The sequence below is a fragment of the Bufo gargarizans genome, chromosome 8 (genome assembly GCF_014858855.1).
Source record: "Bufo gargarizans isolate SCDJY-AF-19 chromosome 8, ASM1485885v1, whole genome shotgun sequence".
Lineage (NCBI taxonomy): Eukaryota > Metazoa > Chordata > Amphibia > Anura > Bufonidae > Bufo > Bufo gargarizans.
In genome coordinates this window covers 56,994,201-57,014,460 of record NC_058087.1, presented here as the reverse complement: position 1 = coordinate 57,014,460, position 20,260 = coordinate 56,994,201, and the positions used below count along the sequence as shown (strand labels likewise).

The 20,260-nt window shown below is 40.6% G+C and overlaps 1 protein-coding gene across 8 annotated transcripts in view; it reads left to right on the top strand.

The window, feature by feature from the left end:
- Positions 1-367: 367 nt before the first annotated feature.
- The window catches only part of NEB (nebulin), a 173,556-nt gene continuing 153,663 nt past the window's right edge, over positions 368-20,260 (top strand). For 6 of the 8 annotated variants that reach the window (XM_044303563.1, XM_044303568.1, XM_044303566.1 and 3 more), the window contains exons 1-6: positions 368-476; positions 1,186-1,270; positions 2,242-2,303; positions 16,004-16,114; positions 17,563-17,679; positions 17,919-18,026. In XM_044303563.1, the coding sequence (XP_044159498.1) occupies positions 2,271-2,303; positions 16,004-16,114; positions 17,563-17,679; positions 17,919-18,026 (369 nt within the window). In that variant the 5' untranslated portion in view covers positions 368-476; positions 1,186-1,270; positions 2,242-2,270. The remainder of the gene's footprint in view (positions 477-1,185; positions 1,271-2,241; positions 2,304-16,003; positions 16,115-17,562; positions 17,680-17,918; positions 18,027-20,260) is intronic. The other 2 variants (XM_044303569.1, XM_044303567.1) reach the window with 1 other exon arrangement.

The following is a 20,260-nucleotide window of genomic DNA, read 5'->3' as shown; positions in this document are numbered from 1 at the left end:
ATGCACTGTTTTGATTTTTAATTACACAAATATTACACAGACCGATACAGTTTAAGTACTGGAGCTTTGTATTCCTTCTCTATGTGCGTATGAAATTTGCTGTCCTTTCCCTAAAAAATACATAAATAAATAGGTAAATAACAAAATAAAAATTAAAAAGCTAAAGGCATAAAAAAATTAAAAATTAAAACAATCTGTAAATAATGTCATCTTTGGGTGCAACCTCACTTGTTATTATTTGCTAAGAATGAAGATGACTACTAGTCCTGCTCTCCACGGATTTGCTGAACAGGTGGTCTTCAAAAGGGTCACCAAGTATATTTAGCATCTGAAACCTGAGCAAACCACGTCAGGATTGGCTGCCGGAGGCACATGATAATTTAGGAGCTGGAGCATTTGCTCTGCTCTTGACCAGCGTTTCTGAGGAGGGAAGAGTTGGAGGCTTTGCTGCTAAGGAAATTAATTAAATAATACTGGTAAGAGCTATTTTCTTTCCTCTTTCCATACTGAAGACTTTTGTATTGCCTGCATAGGATATTATTGGTTGGTTGACTTCCTCTAGCACCATAACCCAGCCACTGCTATGGTCTTGCTTGAGAAGGTCTTCTCTGACCGGTGGTCACTGTATAGCCATAGTTTGGCTGGACTTCACGTCCTCGCTGGTAGTATTTTAGTATATGGCTAAGCAGATAATAAGTAAGAGCTAAATGCTACAGTGTGCCATCATGGCATACACAATGGTGACTGCCCTATAGACGGGCACTGTGTGTGCACTAGTGCGCCACAGAATTGCACTTATTTTCTAATATTTGAATATATATTTTTTTTTATTGAGTTATTTATTTATTTTCTTGGCACTAAAAAGGAGCAGCGTTACGTGTTCCTATATTTAACCTGCACCAGTAGGCTGCAGTTTCCTCAGAAGGCATTACAGTTGGACAGGCTAAACAAAACCCACCAATCAGCTGGCGGTATTAACTTACACGCCGCATAACTCCCGGAGAGGCGGCAGCTGCTCCAAGGCTTCAACCACTAACTCTGGGGACTGCGCTGTTATAAAACGGCCAATTCTGACAGGCCTAGCTATAGCATTCCACACCAGCGCAAACCAGTAACGCCTCCTGTCATTCTCATAAGTCCGGGGGAAAAGAGGAAAAAAAATATATGAATTTTTATATTTTCCAGGTCTGATCCAAAAAACCGCTGCAGAAACAAAACAGGGATCAACAGAACAGGCCCATGCTGTGCAGAAGGCATATAATCCCAGAAGGTCACTGTTACCCTTGTGTTTATTACATATCATACACACTGTGATCAGATCTATAATATATAGACTGTATTTATTGCATCTAGATATCTATCTATTTATCTGTCTATCTATCTATCAACTTTTAGATCTCATACATCAAGATCTATTCATCTATTTACTTATCTAATATCTGACTTAATTTCTATTTTTCTATCTATTTATCTATCCATCAATCGATCATCTATTAATCCTATATTCATCTATCTATTATCTATATATTATCTATCTATCTATCTATCTATTATCTATCTATTAATCCTATATCTATCCATCCATTATCTATCTATTATCTATATATCTATCTCCTATCTATCTATCTATCGATCTATCTATCTATCTATCTATTAATCCTATATCTATCTATCTATCTCATTCTATCTATCTATATATCTATCTCCTATCTATCTATCTATCTATCTATCTATCTATCTATCTATCTATCTATCATCTATCTATCTATCTATCTCCTATCTATCTATCTATCTATCTATCTATCTATCTATCATCTATCTATTTATCATCTATCTATCTATCATCTATCTATTAATCCTATATCTATCCATCTATTATGTATCTATTATCTATATATATATATCTCCTAGCTATCTATCTATTATCTATCTATTAATCCTATATCTATTATCTATCTATTATCTGTCTATCTATCTCCTATCTATCTATCTATCTATCTATCTATCTCCTATCTATCTATCTATCTATTATCTATCTACTTTTAGATCTCATACATCAAGATCTTTTCATCTTTTTACTTACTTAATTTCTATATTTCCGTCATCTATCTAAAGATTATCTATCTATCTTCTATCTTTCTATCTAACTTATATCTATATTTCTATCTTGAGTTTCTTAATACATAATAATTTCCATTTTTTCTAGAGACGTTACATTTAAACATGTTATTTTCTCATCAGTTTTGTAGGTGACTGGTAGAAACCTCAAAATGTCGGACGAGGAGGAATATGAGGAGTATGAGGTAAGAATTTCAGTTTTGATAAATGCTCCTCTCTCGCACGCCTGCTGCCGTCAGGTGACGTGTGATGTGACTGGGGAGAAATGGCCATCTTGTCCTGTCCATGGTGGCGGCACGTCCTGGTTCTTGGTTTATTGAGGCGTTTTGCAGGATTTTGGAGAGACGTTCCTGCGGAATATATTGTTATTTATAGCAGACACATGTAGCATTCATTTGGCCACCACCTCAGCTAACAGGTTTGATGCAGATAGAGTGATCCCCATGTACTGTGATACCTATTCAGTCAGCAGATCTGGAAGCATGCAGAGATATGATAGGCATGTGCCAGGATGCAGCCGTCAAGCTCACTGTCATGTCATCCGCTGCTATTTGGGGCGAGGGGGTTAATTAGAAGTAATAAAATAAGCAACAAAAATGGTGATTATTTTTGCAATTTTTTGAAATTTAAGATTACATTTTCAAAAAAGTTTTTTCTTTTTCTGGAAGATGTTCTAGTTCTCATGATCTCTCGCTCCTCTCTGGGATGTTCTCAGTTTCTTTGGTTTAGAAGTTTATTGATATGATCTTATCGAATTTCAAAATTCAAAGCTAACAAACATATGGAAATGGTCGTGATGACTTGATCTTGGTTAGAAAAGTTTCCCATCCGAGCTGCGATCTTTCCCAAAATGATTCTATGACATACTCGAAGCCGGTCTCTGTAGACATCAGCATTTTTGACTTTCCGTCAGGGGTATTTTTGCGGCCTGCAGTGCTTATATCAGATCTCCCAACTGAAACCTGAAGTCAGTGAGATCCATCATGGTTCAAAGGGATCCATTGGAAAGTGGATCTATTATGGTTTTCTTGGTTCCGTTATGAACGGAAGTTATAATTTTTTAGGGCTTTACTCCATTTTAAAATCTTAAAATTCTGTGGTGGCTGTAATTAATCCCAATTACCCCCCATCCCATATTCATCCATAATGACTGCTTGCAAAATAGTACCTTCATGAGGCTGAATGGAAATCATTAGCCCTGCTGAGGTGCTATTTGGTTTGTTATCCAATAGAAGAAAATTACGTGTTGCAAACAGCCCCCCAGTATGCAGAAAACACCCCAGATCTCAGCTTCCTTATGACTTGGAAGTTCTGTACATGGGATTACCTGGAACCTGAACCATGTACATGGAGACTAGGCCAATAATTTCCCAAAAAGTTAAAAGAAAATTAAAATGTTGGAAAAAATCTTTATGATTTCTTAGAGAATGGGAAAAAAATGTCCATTAATTTCCCCCTAATCTATTGATCTCATGTCACCTCCTGTAGACAATCCTTGAATTTGGGACAGTCTGGACTTACCTTAAAGGTGTGTGAGCTGTGCGGGTACAGCTGCCTCTGCTGAATGGGTAGCAACATAGCCAGAGAACCATTAGTTTATGACATGTAGGAGCTACAGTCCTGTAGGTAATGTGCTTGCTCAATGGCATTATCAACAAGGGCCTCCTCAGAGTTCAAAATGGCCGCCTGACGATAACTTTATGCCACAGTGGCATTATAGGCTTTATAAATCAGCAGCCATATTGGGTACTAGATGGTGTCTAAGCTGCAGGAGGTTTCACATTGATTCAATCAGATTGAAAATTCCAATTTGTAATGGATTCAGTGTAGAAATTTGCTGCATGTGGACCTACTCTTCATCGGTGGATGCACAGAAATAAAGGAAGACCTGGAGTCACGATCCATGAGATCTGGTCTTCAAATTGTGAGCACATTATGGACATTTATCAAAGTCATGGAACAGTTTTGCATAAATGTCTTTTATAGTGTGTTTAAAAAAATATAATCCTGGATAGTCCAATGTGGCTGCCACATTACATTCACTTGGTTCCTAAACACTAAGGGTACTTTCACACTTGTGTTGTGAGGATCCGTTGCCGGAACTGCCTGCCGGATCCGGAAATCCGTATGCAAACGGATATCATGTATAGACGGATCCGGATGGGGATTCGTCTGACAAATGCATTGAAATTCCAGATCCGTCTCTCCGGTGTCATCTGGAAAACGGATCCGGTATTTATTTTTTTCGAATTTTTAAAGGTCTGCGCATGTGCAGACCGGGAAACCGGATTCGTTTTGCCTGAACATTTGGTACCAGATCCGGCATTAATACATTTCAATGGAAATTAATGCCGGTTCCGGCAATCAGGCAAGTGTTCTGGAATTTTGGCCGGAGAAAATACTGCAGCATGCTGCGATATTTTCTCCGGCCAAATACCATAAGAGGGACTGAACTGAAGACATCCTGATGCATCCTGAACAGAATGCTTTCCATTCAGAATGCATGGGGATAAAACGTAGGCGTTTTTTCCAGTATTGAGCCCCTAGGACGGAACTCAATACCGGAAAAGAATAACGCTAGTGTGAAAGTACCCTAAGAGATATGAGTGTTTGGTGGGGTCTTCACACTTTGGAGCCATTGAAGGACTATCATTATTATTTTTTCTTTTTTTGAGCCGCTGTTTTGTGGTGACCATGTTACAGGTAAACACAAGGACATCTGAAGCACCATGTAAGAAAAAACCCCATCAGACAACTCTTCATATCTCAGCTTCCTGACCAATGGGAAAGTGAGATGGGGGGGGCGTATAATATTGAAATTAACTGCATTAACACCTGAGGTTTCAGGTTCTTTACAAGTTAGGCTTTACCACCCCAGCAGAGCACTCCCATCTTCCATATTGATGTTTGGATTCTGGTGCATGCTGCCCTCAAAACAAACATTTGCTCCTCAAATTTTCAAGGATTGAGAGCAAACCCTTAGTTTTCAGTTTCAGAATATTTCTAAAAGTCTCCATACACATTATTGTATTACTGCCCAAACCTTCCTTTTTGGGCAGGAACCTCTGACAATCATATAATGTCCGGGGAGGGAAGGATAGGGCGAATGGAAGTTTTTTCCTGATCCTTTTGTTCTCCTAGGTCCCTAGGACATATGAAATGTCTGGCAGAAGCTTTCTCCTCATTCAACATTGAAAATACATATTCAGGATAGATTGCTGTCGGTCTAACGATCGTCCAGCCGACAGCTATTAGTGGTGTATGGCCACCTGTAGGCTCTATCCACACAGTACTAAGGCTTAAAGGGGTTGTGCTAGAATAGGGGGGACGTTTTGGCAAACCTCCCATTCGGCTGGACCTGCAAAGGGAAGATGACTTAAATGCTTCCTGGTGCTGGGTCCCCGCTCCTTCTCCTGCAGGCCTGCAATGCTCCACTGGGCTCCATCAATGTTAACATCTGGTTTCACATCACCGCAGCCAATCACAAATGGTCACATGACGCAAGAGGAGACAAAACACCACCATGGCCTGTGATTGGCTGCGGCGACATCCAACTGGATGCTAACATTGATGGAGTCTAGTGAAGTATCGCAGGCCTGCAGGAGAAGAAACGGGAAGCCCAGCAGCAGGCACCATGTAAGTCATGTTCCCTTTGTAGGTCTGGCAGAATAGGAACGGGGGTGTGTCCAAAAACCATCCCCATTCTTGAATAACCCCTTTAAAATTATAATCAAAGTCATTATGATGTTCTAGAATCTAGATGGACCTGAACCTCCCTGGACAAACCTCAAACCTTTGCAAAGGTGTCAAACCAGGTACCACTAAGGTTCCTGTAACTAAAACATCACTTCTGGCACGTCAAAGTGCACCAAAAGAGTCATCAAAAGTGAAAGAAACCCCTAAAGAACCTAGAAGGAAGGGCCAAATGCAGGTGTGAGCCTAGCTGTTGGCTATAGGGAGAGTTATAAAATTTTCTTTGTTGCCTATAGCAACCTATCACAGCACCGCTTGTATTTCTTAGAGAGCTCTTTGAAAGTGAAAGCTGCGCTGTGATTGGTTGCCATGGGCAACAAAGACAGTTTTCCTTTTAGCCGGTTTTCATATATCTCATCTGACCACATAAGCGGCACGCCAAGTCTGACCACATAAACAGCAACTACATAGAAATGCTGAAATTGTAAAAGAATATATGAGATGAGGCCTTTCTGTCAGTAGACTGGCGGTGGGCGCAGGCTCAGGCCTGGATTGGAAACAGACGGCTGCTTCTATAATTTACTGGATGTTAACACTGAAATGGCATGTCGGCTAAAATAGTTTTAGTGCCTGTAGGTGTAATGAGATCTGGGCTGAGCTAGCTGGGTGCAACCTCCAGACTCCTGCACACTGAATGTGTCCTATATACAGTGGAGGAAATAATTATTTGACCCCTCACTGATTTTGTAAGTTTGTCCAATGACAAAGAAATGAAAAGTCTCAGAACAGTATCATTTCAATGGTAGGTTTATTGTAACAGTGGCAGATAGCACATCAAAAGGAAAATCGAAAAAATAACTTTAAATAAAAGATAGCAACTGATTTGCATTTCATTGAGTGAAATAAGTATTTGAACCCTCTAACAAAAAAAGACTTAATACTTGGTGGAAAAACCCTTGTTTGCAAGCACAGAGGTCAAACGTTTCTTGTAATTGATGACCAAGTTTGCGCACATTTTAGGAGGAATGTTGGTCCACTCCTCTTTGCAGATCATCTCTAAATCCCTAAGGTTTCGAGGCTGTCTCTGTGCAACTCTGAGCTTGAGCTCCCTCCATAGGTTTTCGATTGGATTAAGGTCCGGAGACTGACTAGGCCACTCCATGACCTTAATGTGCTTCTTCTTGAGCCACTCCTTTGTTGCCTTTGCTGTATATTTTGGGTCATTGTCGTGCTGGAACACCCATCCACGACCCATTTTCAGTTTCCTGGCAGAGGGAAGGAGGTTGTCGCTCAGGATTTCACGATAAATGGCTCCGTCCATTTTCCCGTTTATGCGAATAAGTTGTCCTGTGCCCTTAGCAGAAAAACACCCCCAAAGCAAAATGTTTCCACCCCCATGCTTGACGGTGGGGACGGTGTTTTGGGGGTCATAGGCAGCATTTTTCTTCCTCCAAACACAGCGAGTTGAGTTAATGCCAAAGAGCTCTATTTTGGTCTCATCAGACCACAGCACCTTCTCCCAGTCACTCTCTGAATCATTCAGGTGTTCATTGGCAAACTTCAGACGGGCCTGCACATGTGCCTTCCTGAGCAGGGGGACCTTGCGAGCCCTGCAGGATTTTAATCCATTGCGGTGTAATGTGTTTCCAATGGTTTTCTTGGTGACTGTGGTCCCTGCTAATTTGAGGTCATTAACTAACTCCTCCCGTGTAGTTCTAGGATGCTTTTTCACCTTTCTCAGAACCATTGACACCCCACGAGGTGAGATCTTGCGTGGAGCCCCAGAGCGAGGTCGATTGATGGTCATTTTGTGCTCCTTCCATTTTCGAACAATCGCACCAACAGTTGTCACCTTCTCTCCCAGCTTCTTGCTAATGGTTTTGTAGCCCATTCCAGCCTTGTGCAGGTCTACAATTTTGTCTCTGACATCCTTGGACAGCTCTTTGGTCTTTCCCATGTTGGAGAGTTTGGAGTCTGCTTGATTGATTCTGTGGACAGGTGTCTTTTATACAGGTGACTAGTTAAGACAGGTGTCCTTAATGAGGGTGACTAATTGAGTAGAAGTGTCTAACCACTCTGTGGGAGCCAGAACTCTTAATGGTTGGTAGGGGTTCAAATACTTATTTCACTCAATGAAATGCAAATCAGTTGCTATCTTTTATTTAAAGTTATTTTTTCGATTTTCCTTTTGATGTGCTATCTGCCACTGTTACAATAAACCTACCATTGAAATGATACTGTTCTGAGACTTTTCATTTCTTTGTCATTGGACAAACTTACAAAATCAGTGAGGGGTCAAATAATTATTTCCGCCACTGTATATATTTCACTTAGGGTCCATTCACACGTCCATATGTGTTTTTGCTCATCCGGAAATTGCGGATACGCAAAACACGGACACCGGCAATGTGTGTTTCACATTTTGCGGACCACACATCGCTGGCACTCTCATGAAAAATGCCTTTTAGGACATGTTCTATTTTTTTTGCAGATCCGGAAGTGCAGATCCGGAAGTGCAGATCCACAAATGCGGATGCGGATAGCACATTCCGGCCCCATTGTAAATGAATGGGTCCGCACCTGTTCCGCAAAATTGCGGACGTGTGAATGGACCCTTATAGTTGTTCCTAAATGGAATATAGCATCTTTCATACATTGTTTAAAAAATAATAATAATAAAAAAGAACAAATAAAAACACTTAAAGGGCTTCTGTCAGCCCACTAAACCGTTTTTTTTTTGGGCTAATAATAATCCCTATACTGTGAGCTCCCTGTACATAAGCTAAATATTCATTTTTGTTCAGTAGATTTTGTTAAAAAGCAATTTTTATAATATGTAAATTACCTTGCTACCAGCAAGTAGGGCGGCTACTTGCTGGTAGCAGCCGCATCCTCCTCTCATAATGACGCCCCCTCCGCTGTGTGATTGACAGGGCCAGGGAACGGGATCGTTCTCTGCTGGCCCTGTTTGAATTCAAAATATCGCGCCTGCGCCGTACCTGTCTTTAATCGGCACAGGCGCACTGAGAGGCGGCCGCTCTATCTGTCGGCCGCTCCATCCTCAATGCGCCTGCGCCGATGACGTAACATCTACACCCGGCGCAGGCGCATTGAGGATGGAGCGGCCGCCTCTTAGTGCGCCTGCGCCGATTAAAGACAGGTACGGCGCAGGCGCGATATTTTGAATTCAAACAGGGCCAGCAGAGAACGATCCCGTTCCCTGGCCCTGTCAATCACACAGCGGAGGGGGCGTCATTATGAGAGGAGGATGCGGCTGCTACCAGCAAGTAGCCGCCCTACTTGCTGGTAGCAAGGTAATTTACATATTATAAAAATTGCTTTTTAACAAAATCTACTGAACAAAAATGAATATTTAGCTTGTGACTGTTGTCTACTGTTAGAAGTTGTGACAGTGACAGGGAGAGAGCTGCAGCAGAAAGAATATACCCTCTGAGAAGGACACAACCCTCAGTTGCCAGCCTGAAATAAATCTCATAAAAAATATAGAGTAAACAGACATTATATTTAAAATGTAAATCTGTTTTCCCTTATCCCATCAGCACCACAACATATGGCGAATTCTCCGCCCGCAGAGAGGGAAAAACAATATAGTACTTGAAATATATAATGTATGCAAAAATAAAGACCCCTATAAATATTTTATTCAATAAAATATCAGAATCTAAATAAAGACTTTTATGTACCCATGTGATTGATATCATAATAGTAATACATGCATCTTAATAAGAGGAACCCTACTGATGCTGTATATAAATGGTTGCAGGGTAGCTCCATGAGGTTCACTAGCTCTCTCACAGTTGTAGGTTCTTGTATTGCACCTGGCATGTATTTGATTTAACGAGGTTCTCCAGGATTGGAAAATATTTGCTTTTTCCTTCCTTCCAAAAATAGTGACACACCTGTCCACAGTTTATATGTAGCATTGCTGATCGGCCCTCTTCACTTCAGTGCAGCTGTGCTGTAATACCAAACACAACCTGTGGACAGGTGTGGTGCTGTTTTTGGGAAAAAACAGCCATGCTTTTTTAATCACGGACAACCTGTTAAAAATTCCAATACTAAACCATTCATAAACCTGTGGCTTTGTGTTATGGTCAGGTTTAGGTTATGGAGTGAGGACTAGGGGGGTTATTTACTAACAGAAATACATCTATATTAGGTGTATTTCTGGCACAGATTGCGGCGCAAAGGTTCTTTGTGCCGCAATCTGCAACTTTTCCATGCTCACGTCAGGTCTAAAAAAGTGGGCGGTGAAGGAGGCCGGGCCGGCAGGCCCGTCTCATTCATCCGTTTCTACACCTGTTTCAGGCATAGAAAATTCTCTAAATCTACGCCAGCAAGGGAGCTGACATAGATTTAGAAGTGGCGGTGGATCTGCCTGAAGCCCCTACATAATTTTGCCAGCGTAGAGCCTTATTAGGACCGGCGTCTAAAACGCCTATCTTAATAAATGACCCCCTAGATTCACTTAGGACAAGAAAATTGAAAATAATCAAAAAAATGTATTTCCTTTATGTCTTCATTCTTCTCTGGATCCAGTCCTAGCTTTGGCTCAAAAACAAAAATGCCCCAAAAAGAGCACCATATCAACACTTTTTGAACAAGGCCTAAAGTATGACCAGAACTAAACCACAGTAAGATTTCAGCAGGGTGGCTCAGTGGTTAGCGCTGTTGCTTTGCATCACTGGGATCTTGGGTTCAAATCCTATTCAAGGACAACATCTGCTTACAGTTTGTATGTTCTCTTCGTGCTTCATGCTTGTGAGGGTTTCCTTTGGGTTGCTGAAACTGTATTACCCCTTTTAGATAAAAATGATGATGATAATAATAATGTTGAGATTGAAATAACTGTGTACTAATAATGTAGAAAAAAAAAGAGTGATAGCAACTTGTAAAGTTCTCCAGTGCTTTTCCAGGTATGTGCTGCTGGACCTAATAGCCTTTTTGTGGTAGGACCCATCGCAGTTTTAGAACATGAGACCAGTAGAGTACCCTATGGTCATCTGGTGGGGCCATCTGATTATTTTGAAACCCTTGAAGGATGACTCAAGCCCACCAGAAAAGGAGCTGTTTGTACAGAGCATCTCTCTGCTGTTGGCCAAAAGACGGGGTCCCTATCTGGAGACAACTTTTTCAAACAACAACTTGTTTAGACACATCCATTATACAGGCATGTACAACAGGCCTTCTTTAAGCTTTTTAGCACTTCTTCTTACTTCATTTTTGGAATGTCACTAAAATTAAACCTTCAGGCGCAGCGTTTAGTCTTTTCTCCAGAGCCCTTTAGAAAGCTTTGACAAAGATGTGTCCAATAGGATCCTTCTTTATGGATTCCGTGAAAAAATCCAAAATTCGGCAAAAAAATTCCAAAATAGCTAAGCATGCTGCAAGATTTTGTGTGGTAAAATGCCAGGCTCCCCAATGGAAACCTGACAGACCCTATTATAGTGAATGGGATCCCTTAGGCGACATTCGTGTCCAGCATGCAACTGATCCAGTGCTTCCATTATTTATGGCAGGCATCCTCAAACTGCGGCCCTCCAGCTGTTGTAAAACTACATCTTCCACAATGCCCTGCTGTAGGCTGATAGCTGTAGGCTGTTCGAGCATGCTGGGAGTTGTAGTTTTGCAACAGCTGGAGGGACGTAGTTTGAGGATGCCTGATTTATGGTATTCAGCTCCCATCAGTTTATGCAAGACAGGTCCCCAGCTTAAAAACTCCCCTCTGTAGATAATCTGCTACATGGATATTATGCAAATAGGCGCTGTAATGCCCCAAGAAAATTTTTGGGGAAATGGGAGCTTCCCTGCAAGACGTGTCTGGTAGAAGGACTTACAATACGAGACAGTCCCTATAACACTTTTGTTGCATAAGTGTTTAAAATTAGCATTTGCTATATGTGATCCTGGTCCTGCCAACTGTAAAAGTTCATCAAAAAGGAAAGATGTTAATTTATCACCCAGTATTTATTACCACATGCATTAAGGGTGAATACAAAATTACCATTAAAAATACATTTTGTTTATTAATAATAATAATAATAATAATAATAATAATAACAACATCTACAACACTAAAAATAAAAATAATATAATAAGAATTCAAACCTCTTAAAATACAATTAGTAAAATAATATTATAATTTACTACTTTGATATATTCTTTTTATATTATACAAAAATTGTACATAATATTATCTTAGCAGTACTTTCCCAGTAGATGTATGTATCATGGACATTAAATACATGGCTTTTGGAATTGTTGGAGCCATAAATCTATTGAATATTATATGACCTTTGATACATGATACATTTTTATTTGGCCCATGTAGATGGATCCTGTATGTGCAGGCATCAATGTCTAAAATCTGTGCAAAGTGGTTAGGTAAAGGAAAATAGTTGCTGATAAATGAATTGTACAGTCGTGGCTTTTCTAGAACCTTCCTGATCGGTGTAGAGAGCGACATCAGTGATCCCTGATGACTTCAGAGTAAAAATAACTGTTGCAATGTACTTAGACTTCCTCTGCGCAGAAAGGAATTTTGGGTATTAACTTTCACTGTTACTAGGGGTTGACTATGAAGAATGATTTAGTCTTGTGCAAATACATTTATGCACATTAGTATTTTTCTATATTGAAACAACTGTTAATTATATAAATTATCAGTAAAAGTATGTAATGCTGATTGTTACATTAAGATCTAGCTGTGCATTTTAATCACAAAAATTTGAAATGTTAAGCCAAAATGTCAGTTCAGTATTGGATAGTAGTGTTCACAATTGTTTAGGGTACCGCCATGGGGTCCACATCAGCCCCATGATACCTTTCTGCTCCCATAACTGCCTAATGCTTTCTCTTTACAATGAAGACCATCCCTTAATTTACAGTGATGTAACTGGAATCTGGTATTTGCTGGATGCATGGCAAAAATCATACCTTTTGGTGATCGCCTAGCGACACAGTATTTAATCTCTGTAAATATTTCAGGTATCAGGAGAGGGAGAGCAATCTTGCCAACCTATCCATTTTAAAATAAGAACTATGGTGTCATCATAAATACATGTGCACTGTCATATGTGTAATCCCCAATGAAAACACATCTAAATTTGTTTTAAGTGTGTCAAGGAAAGATTGACAGCCAACCCAGGAATGTACCCATTGCGCAATCTGGAAAAAATGGTTCAAGCTGTTTGACTCTCAAACCTAATTTGCCAATCATTTTTATCTATTTTTATCTATTGCTTAGTTAGCTGATACTGATGTTTTTTTCAAATGTGTTTTCCTTCTTAAAGGGAATGTGTAATCAGAAAATGACCAATTGTTTAAATCATGTTTTTACGTTAAACATATTTTAAAAGAATTTCGCCATGGCCACTAAGGCTGATAATAGCTGCCACTTCTTGGTTTGTATAGATCACTTTTCAGCAGTCCCCTCTATATCATTACAAGCAGGATTGCAATGGCAGGTATCACCTATATGTAGATAACACAGGGTCCACCATTCACAGTAGGTGATATTGCAGCTTATCAGCTCCCTCCTGACCTCTGCACAGGTCACAGAGCATGCCTAGAAAACTCTCCCATGAAAATCAATGAGGTCCCCTCCTATCGATTATGGCCCATGGTGGCTGCTGTAAAGCATATCTCTAAATGCTGCTAAGAACATGATAGATATCCTACGGCACTCTGCAATTTGTAATGTATGTTTAGAATAGGGATCCACCCCAGAGTATGAATCGGGAAATTCTAGCACGCCAAAGGTTCAAATGTACATCGGGACTTTATTTAAGCACCATTTAAATGAAGTCTTGATTTGTATTTGGACCTTTGGAGTGCTAAAATTTCCCGATTTATGCTCAGACAAGATGGCTGCCCTCCATGATAATGTTCAGGAAATAGAATAAAAATCTGCAATCAGAAATTAAAAACAGATTACAATGTGTTGATGGTTTTAACTAGCAGAAACAAAAATCGGTGCACATTCCCTTTAAGGTCTACTTGATGGGCCAATGATTGGGTAAATGATCACACTTTTAAACACTTGTTCCCATCATAGCCCCAGGTAAGAATGCCCAGTGATTAGCCAACAAATGAGTAAACACTAGTTTCTTATTGATCGCTGTACAGTACTTAAAGAGGACCTTTCATGCGATTTTATTAAGGGAGATATATACCTGTACTTGCGGGGTACCCCCCACTGATGCTGCCACCCGACTTGATTTTTTTAAAATATGCCTCCTATGCCCAGCTTGGCCCCGCCGGATTTCTCCCGCTCAGTAGGCTAATATTGAGCATCAGAACAATGAGGAGGAGACGCCAAGGTTTCTCAAAGGGCGTCTCCTTCTCCATGGCTGTAGAGCTGTCCAATCGGAGCGCAGAGCGTCAAAGCCAGGGAGAAAAAAGCTTCCTGGCTGTGACGCTCTGCGCTGCGATTGGACAGCGCTACAGCTAGGGAGTAGGAGACGCCCATTGAGAAACCCTGGCATCTCCTCCTCCCTGTTCCGATGCTCAATATTAGCCTACTGAGTGGGAGAAATCCGGCGGGGCCAAGCTGGGCATAGGTGGCATATTTAAAAAAAATCAAGCAGGGTGGCAGCATCAGCGGGGAGTACCCCGCAAGTACAGGTATATATCTGTACTTGCGGGGTACTCCCCGCTGATGCTGCCACCCTGCTTGATTTTTTACAGGTATATAGTACAGGTATATATCTCCCTTAATAAAATCGGATGAAAGGTCCTCCTTAAAGGGGTTCTCCGGTAAAAATCTAAAATGGCCGCCAGCAATCTGTCCTAGAATGGCAGCAGGACTGGCTGCCTCCAGGTGCAGAGCTGCCTGGTAGTGAGGGGGTGGCCTCACTGCACTCTACGGTCTGGCACTTGCATATACTACATGTGAGCGAATATACTATCTGGTGAGTTTTCCTGTCAGGCTACTCAGCCATGATGCATAACGTAGGCAGGATTACATCATAATCATCTATTGTAGAGCAGGGCATGGTGTAGTGAGGTCATGCCCTCTCACCCCTCTAGGCCACTATGCAAGTGATGGCAACCAGTCATGCTCACATTCTAGGACAAGTTGCTGGAGGCCATTTTAAATCATTCCCGGAGAACCCCTTTAAGGGGGACACTGCTGCCACAAAAAGAACTAATTAATTTCACAAATACTGGTGGAGCTATCGGAGAGCATGGACCCATGTACTTTTCTCATACTGGGACCTGCTGTTGTCTGTGTCCTCCCCTGCTCTGTGGGTTTACGGTGTGACTAGGGACACCTACCTTATCCTCTGCATGTACATGTGTTTGTATTAAACCTTACATTGACTTTTCAGCAGCAGTTCTTAGCTGTATAGTATAGTACTGTACCTAAAGAGGTATTCCAATCTGTGATAATGGGGGCATATCGCTAGGATATGTCCCCATTGTCTGATAGGTGCTGGGCCCGCACCTTTATCGAGAAGGGAGCGGGGAAGGTGGTGGCTGGAGGACCCCGGGTTCCCCGCTGGGTGTCCACCACCAAGCGCTGTCCCCATAAAAGTGAATAGAAGTGAACCACCCTTGCACAGCCACCCCTCCTATTCATTTCTATGGTCTGACGGAAATAGCCAAGCCAGCATGCCCTCCACCACTTTCAGGGCTCCATACTCAGTGTACGGGTGATATGCCCCTATTGTCTAGATGGAAAAACCCCTTTAAGTAAGGTATGTGATTTAATTAGGCTGCAGTCTAACTACCATCATGGCTTCCATTCTTACTAGAGCCACTGTGCGATGGATCTATAAATGGATGCCAACATAACCTGATGAACCTAATTTACTTGTTATTGGGACCGTTAACGTTGTCATCAAGGTTCCCGTGTTTTTGATGACCAGGATGTCTCAAAAACACTAAAATCCAGAATGGAAATGTGACCAGAACCTTAAAAATTTAATTGAGTTGCCGGTAAAATTAGCATTTTGGTTTTATTGTACTCACAGATTATCTCACGTCTATGGTATACTGTATTACATTAATACTGTACAATACAAGTTAGTAAAATGGCCAATCCAGTCTGAGCTGTCACACACATGGCCGGTATGTGTGAATATTGTATATTTTATTATGGTTGAACTATCTATGATGCTCATATTTGCTAGTTTGCTGAATGTCTGGATTTTCTATCTTTTTATAGTACTATGAAGAAACAGTCATTGAAGATGGGGGACCGGAGGAGGTGACATCATACGAGATATCTCACCAGACGTCTCCCCAGATATCTTACCAGACCACCACTCAAAGCAAAGTAAAAACCTTTCATCTTTAGCTTACCATTAAACTACTCTCGGGTTATTTTCAGAGAATCTTAGTATTTTGTAGGAGAAAACTATTCAATATCTGACCGGTATGAGTTTAGCTTGCATCTGTAAGTGTATAAAGCCCAATGGGATCTAAAAAGGAAAATTTAATGAAAAGTCTATTTACCCTGTGATGGCTACAATGCATTTGTGGGATATGTTGGAAAAACAAATCTGATTATGAAGGCCGCACCTCACAACTTAAAATATCTGCTGTGATTTCTTAGTGCCAGATACCATAGGTCACCTTCAGAGGTCCTGTAGAGACCATGCCTAGACTTGGTCACATTTGCTTCTGATGGCACAATGGGGAGCCTCACAATATTTGGCAGGAGGCTTTACTGTTATGACTGATTTGTGTCTATCTATCTATCTATCTATCTATCTATCTTATCTATCAATATATCTATTAGCTATCTATCTATCTATACATCCAACTATCTCTCACCAAATATTTCTTGGCCTGACCACTCTAGGTTGTTCCAATAATATATTTACATTCAATAGAATTTTCCAGTGGACAAATCCTTTATTAAGCGGTTTCATGAAGATTAAAAAGAAAGAGAATGCAAATGCATTACCACTCCTGGTCCTGATCATGGCGTGATGATGTCCAGACGCTGCCAGCAAACCATAACATTCATTAAATGGCCATCTTCGCTGTGTGTCTAATGGTGCATTCACATAACCGTGTTTTTTGTGCACGTCCAGTCCGTGGTTTTTGTGCATTGTTTACTATTCCCCCCAAAACATGTTTTGATAAATATGTTAATTAGGTTGAAAGAATCCCAAGGGGCTGTACTTCACCATGCTGGAGCCAAGCCACGCCCCATAAGCAGTGAGCCTTGCCCCTCCTCAAGCAAGTCTGTGCACCAGGGGCGTAGCTAAAAGCTCATGGGCCCTGGTGCAAGAGTTCAGCTTGGGCCCCCCTTCCCTCAGTGCTATGTGTGTCTTCTTATATGGTGCAAGGGTCTTTGGGCCCCCTCAGGCTCCTGGGTCCAGTAGCGACTACTACCTCTGCACCCCCTATAGCTAGGCCCTTGCTGTGCACCTTTGCTCCTCCTGCCTCCTCCGCCAGCCCTCCCTCCACTGCTTGATTAAAAGGGCCAGGCAAGAAGACTAGTCATGAGTCTGGCCGTGTCAGTTAAGGAGAGGGAGGGGCTGGCAGGGGAAGCAGGTGAAGTAAGGGTGCACAGAATGGCTTGGACCCACCCTTGGTGCATTTAACTACTCATTTGCATATGGAATAAAAATACTTTTTTTTCTCCAGAATGAAGCAACAGATCACTATGTGCAATGTATTATTACCTTCAGCTGAGCTAGCTCTACAAGATATCCTGAGGCATGGAGTAACACAGAAAAATATCTGACTAATTTGTTATTTTTTGAACCTCAGCCTGATGCTGCTCCTCCTGCCGAGAGGAAGAAGAGAATTCGGAAAAAGGTGGATACGACGAAGTTTATGACGCCTTATATAGCACACAGCAAGAAAATGCAAGACATGTTCAGTCAGGTGTGTATATGGGGAAACGGTTCTCAGAACTAACTAACCGGAACGTGAAAGTCTTGTCAAGTATTATAATAATAATATAATATATTAGAACCTATTACACAATACTGGGTCATATTATTAAAGTGGTCTAAATAGCTTTTGACATGATTAGATATTGTAATACAAATATTGGAGGATATCGGTAAGAAGTGGTAGAAACTGTGTAGAAGTTGTGCAATTCTAAATATCTTATGTCTTAGAACAAATATAAAGAGAAATTTCAAAAGCAAAAGGGAGAGCCGACCGTCAGTACTACTGATACTCCCGAACTCAGGAGGATCAAGAAAGTTCAAGACCAGTTAAGTGAGGTAAGTAGTTTTTTTCACATAAAAGTTATTTTAGCAATGTGCTGCACCCATCTTTTGTTAGTGGCAAATCCAAGTATTGGAATTAAATTGGGATTGCCCTGCAACTATCTGAGTAGCATTCATTTGCTCCTAAAATTTTATGTCTTTCTTTATTGGTTGGCAAGATTTGGGGTTTAAAAATATTAGTCTATAAATATCGAAGTGGTCTTAACCTGGATCTACAAGTTTAAAAGTGGTCTTAACCTGGTTCTACAAGAATCCCAGTGGTCTTAACCTGGGTCTACAAGTATTACAGTGGTCTTAACCTGGATCACAGGGGTCTTAACCTGGATCTACAAGTATAAAAGTGGTCTTAACCTGGATCTACAAGAATCACAGTGGTCTTAACCTGGTTCTACAAGTATTACAGTGGTCTTAATCTGGATCTACAAGTATCACAGTGGTATTTTCCTGTTTCTACAAGTATGAGAAAGATCTTATCCAGGATGTAAAAGTATTAGGGTAGTATTATGCAGGGTTAGAATGGTATTATACATGGTGTGTAAGTACCAGAGTGGTTTTATTTACAGTTTACAAGAATCAGAGTTGTCTTATCTAGAGTCTACAAGTATCAGAGTGGTCTTATCTAGAGTCTACAAGTATCAGAATGTCCTTACTAGAGTACACAGATGTCAAAGTAGTTTTACCTAGAGTCCTCAGGCATCAAAGTGGTCTTTTCTCAGTTCTACAAGTATGAGAGAGTCTAAAAGTATTAGAGTAGTCCTATGCAAGGTTTTCATATACTAGAATGGTATTATCCATGGTGTGCAATTATCAGAGTGGTTATACCTATGTTTACAAGTATCAGGGTGGTCTTATCTAGAGTCTACAAGTATCAGAGTGGTCTTATCTAGAGTCTACAAGTATCAGAATGTCCGTACGTAGAGTCCACAAATGTCAAAGTAGTTTTACCTAGAGTCCTCAGGTGTCAAAGTGGTCCTTTCCCAGTTCTACAAGCATGAGAGAGTCTAAAAGTGTTAGAGTAGTCCTATGCAAGGTTTTCATATACTAGAATGGTATTATCCATGGTGTGCAATTATCAGAGTGGTTTTATCTATTATTTACAAGTATTAGGGTGGTCTTATCTAGTATACAAGTAAAAGAGTGGTCTTACCGTGAGTCCACAGGTGTCAGACTGGTCATACCGAGAGTCCACAGGTGTCAGAGTGATCTTATCTAGAGTCCACAGGTGTCAGTGTGGTCTTATCAAAGGTATACAAGTCTTTGAGTAGTCTTATCCAGGGCTTAAGGTGGCTGTACACATTAGATAGAAGTTGGTTAATAGCTAAAAATCATGTTGAGTACACAAGCATTGGGTGACCGATCTTTTCGCAGACAAGTCAAGACCATACATATTTTTGTCCATATTCACCTTTACAGTTGTTCAAACTGGTCATACTGTACATGTTCAATGAAATCAGACGATGTTAAAAATCTTTCTGGATTATTCTTTCAAAGAAATATCTTTCGTCCACAAATGATCTTTCTTTGAATTAAAGATGTTTTGTCCAAATATTAGGCGTCTATCATCAATTGGCTAAAATGATTGTTAAATTTCACCGAACAAACATTTGGTTTGGTTGATATTGTCTGTTTTGATAAACTTTAGACTAATGTGTATGGCCGCCTTTACAAATATTGGAATTATATTATCCATGGTTTACAAGTTTCTAGAGTCTACACACATCAGAGTCCTCTTATCTACAAGTATAAAAGTGCTCTTAAGTAGAGTCTACAAATACCAGATTGCTCTTATATAGAATCTGCAAGTATCAGAGTAGTCTTATCTAGAGTCTACAAGTGTCAAAGTAGTCTTATCTAGAGTGTACAATTATTAGTACAGTGGTCTTATCCAGGGCTTGCAAATATTAGAATGGTCTCATTCATGGACTAGACGTCTCAGAGTAGTCTATTCCCAGGTCAACATATATCAGATTCGTTTTATCCAGGGTTTACCAGTATTAGAATGGTCTTATCTATGGATGTACATATATTAGAGTGGTCTGATCCAGAGGCTACAAGTATCACAAAGGTTTTATTTTGGATTTGCAATAATCATAATGGTCTTATCTGAGGTCTGCAAGTATCACTGTGATCTTTTCCTGGGTCTACAGGTATCAGAGTTGTCTTACCCAGGCTCTGCAAGTATCAAAGTTGTCTTATCCAGGGTCTGCACGTATCAAAGTAATTTTTTC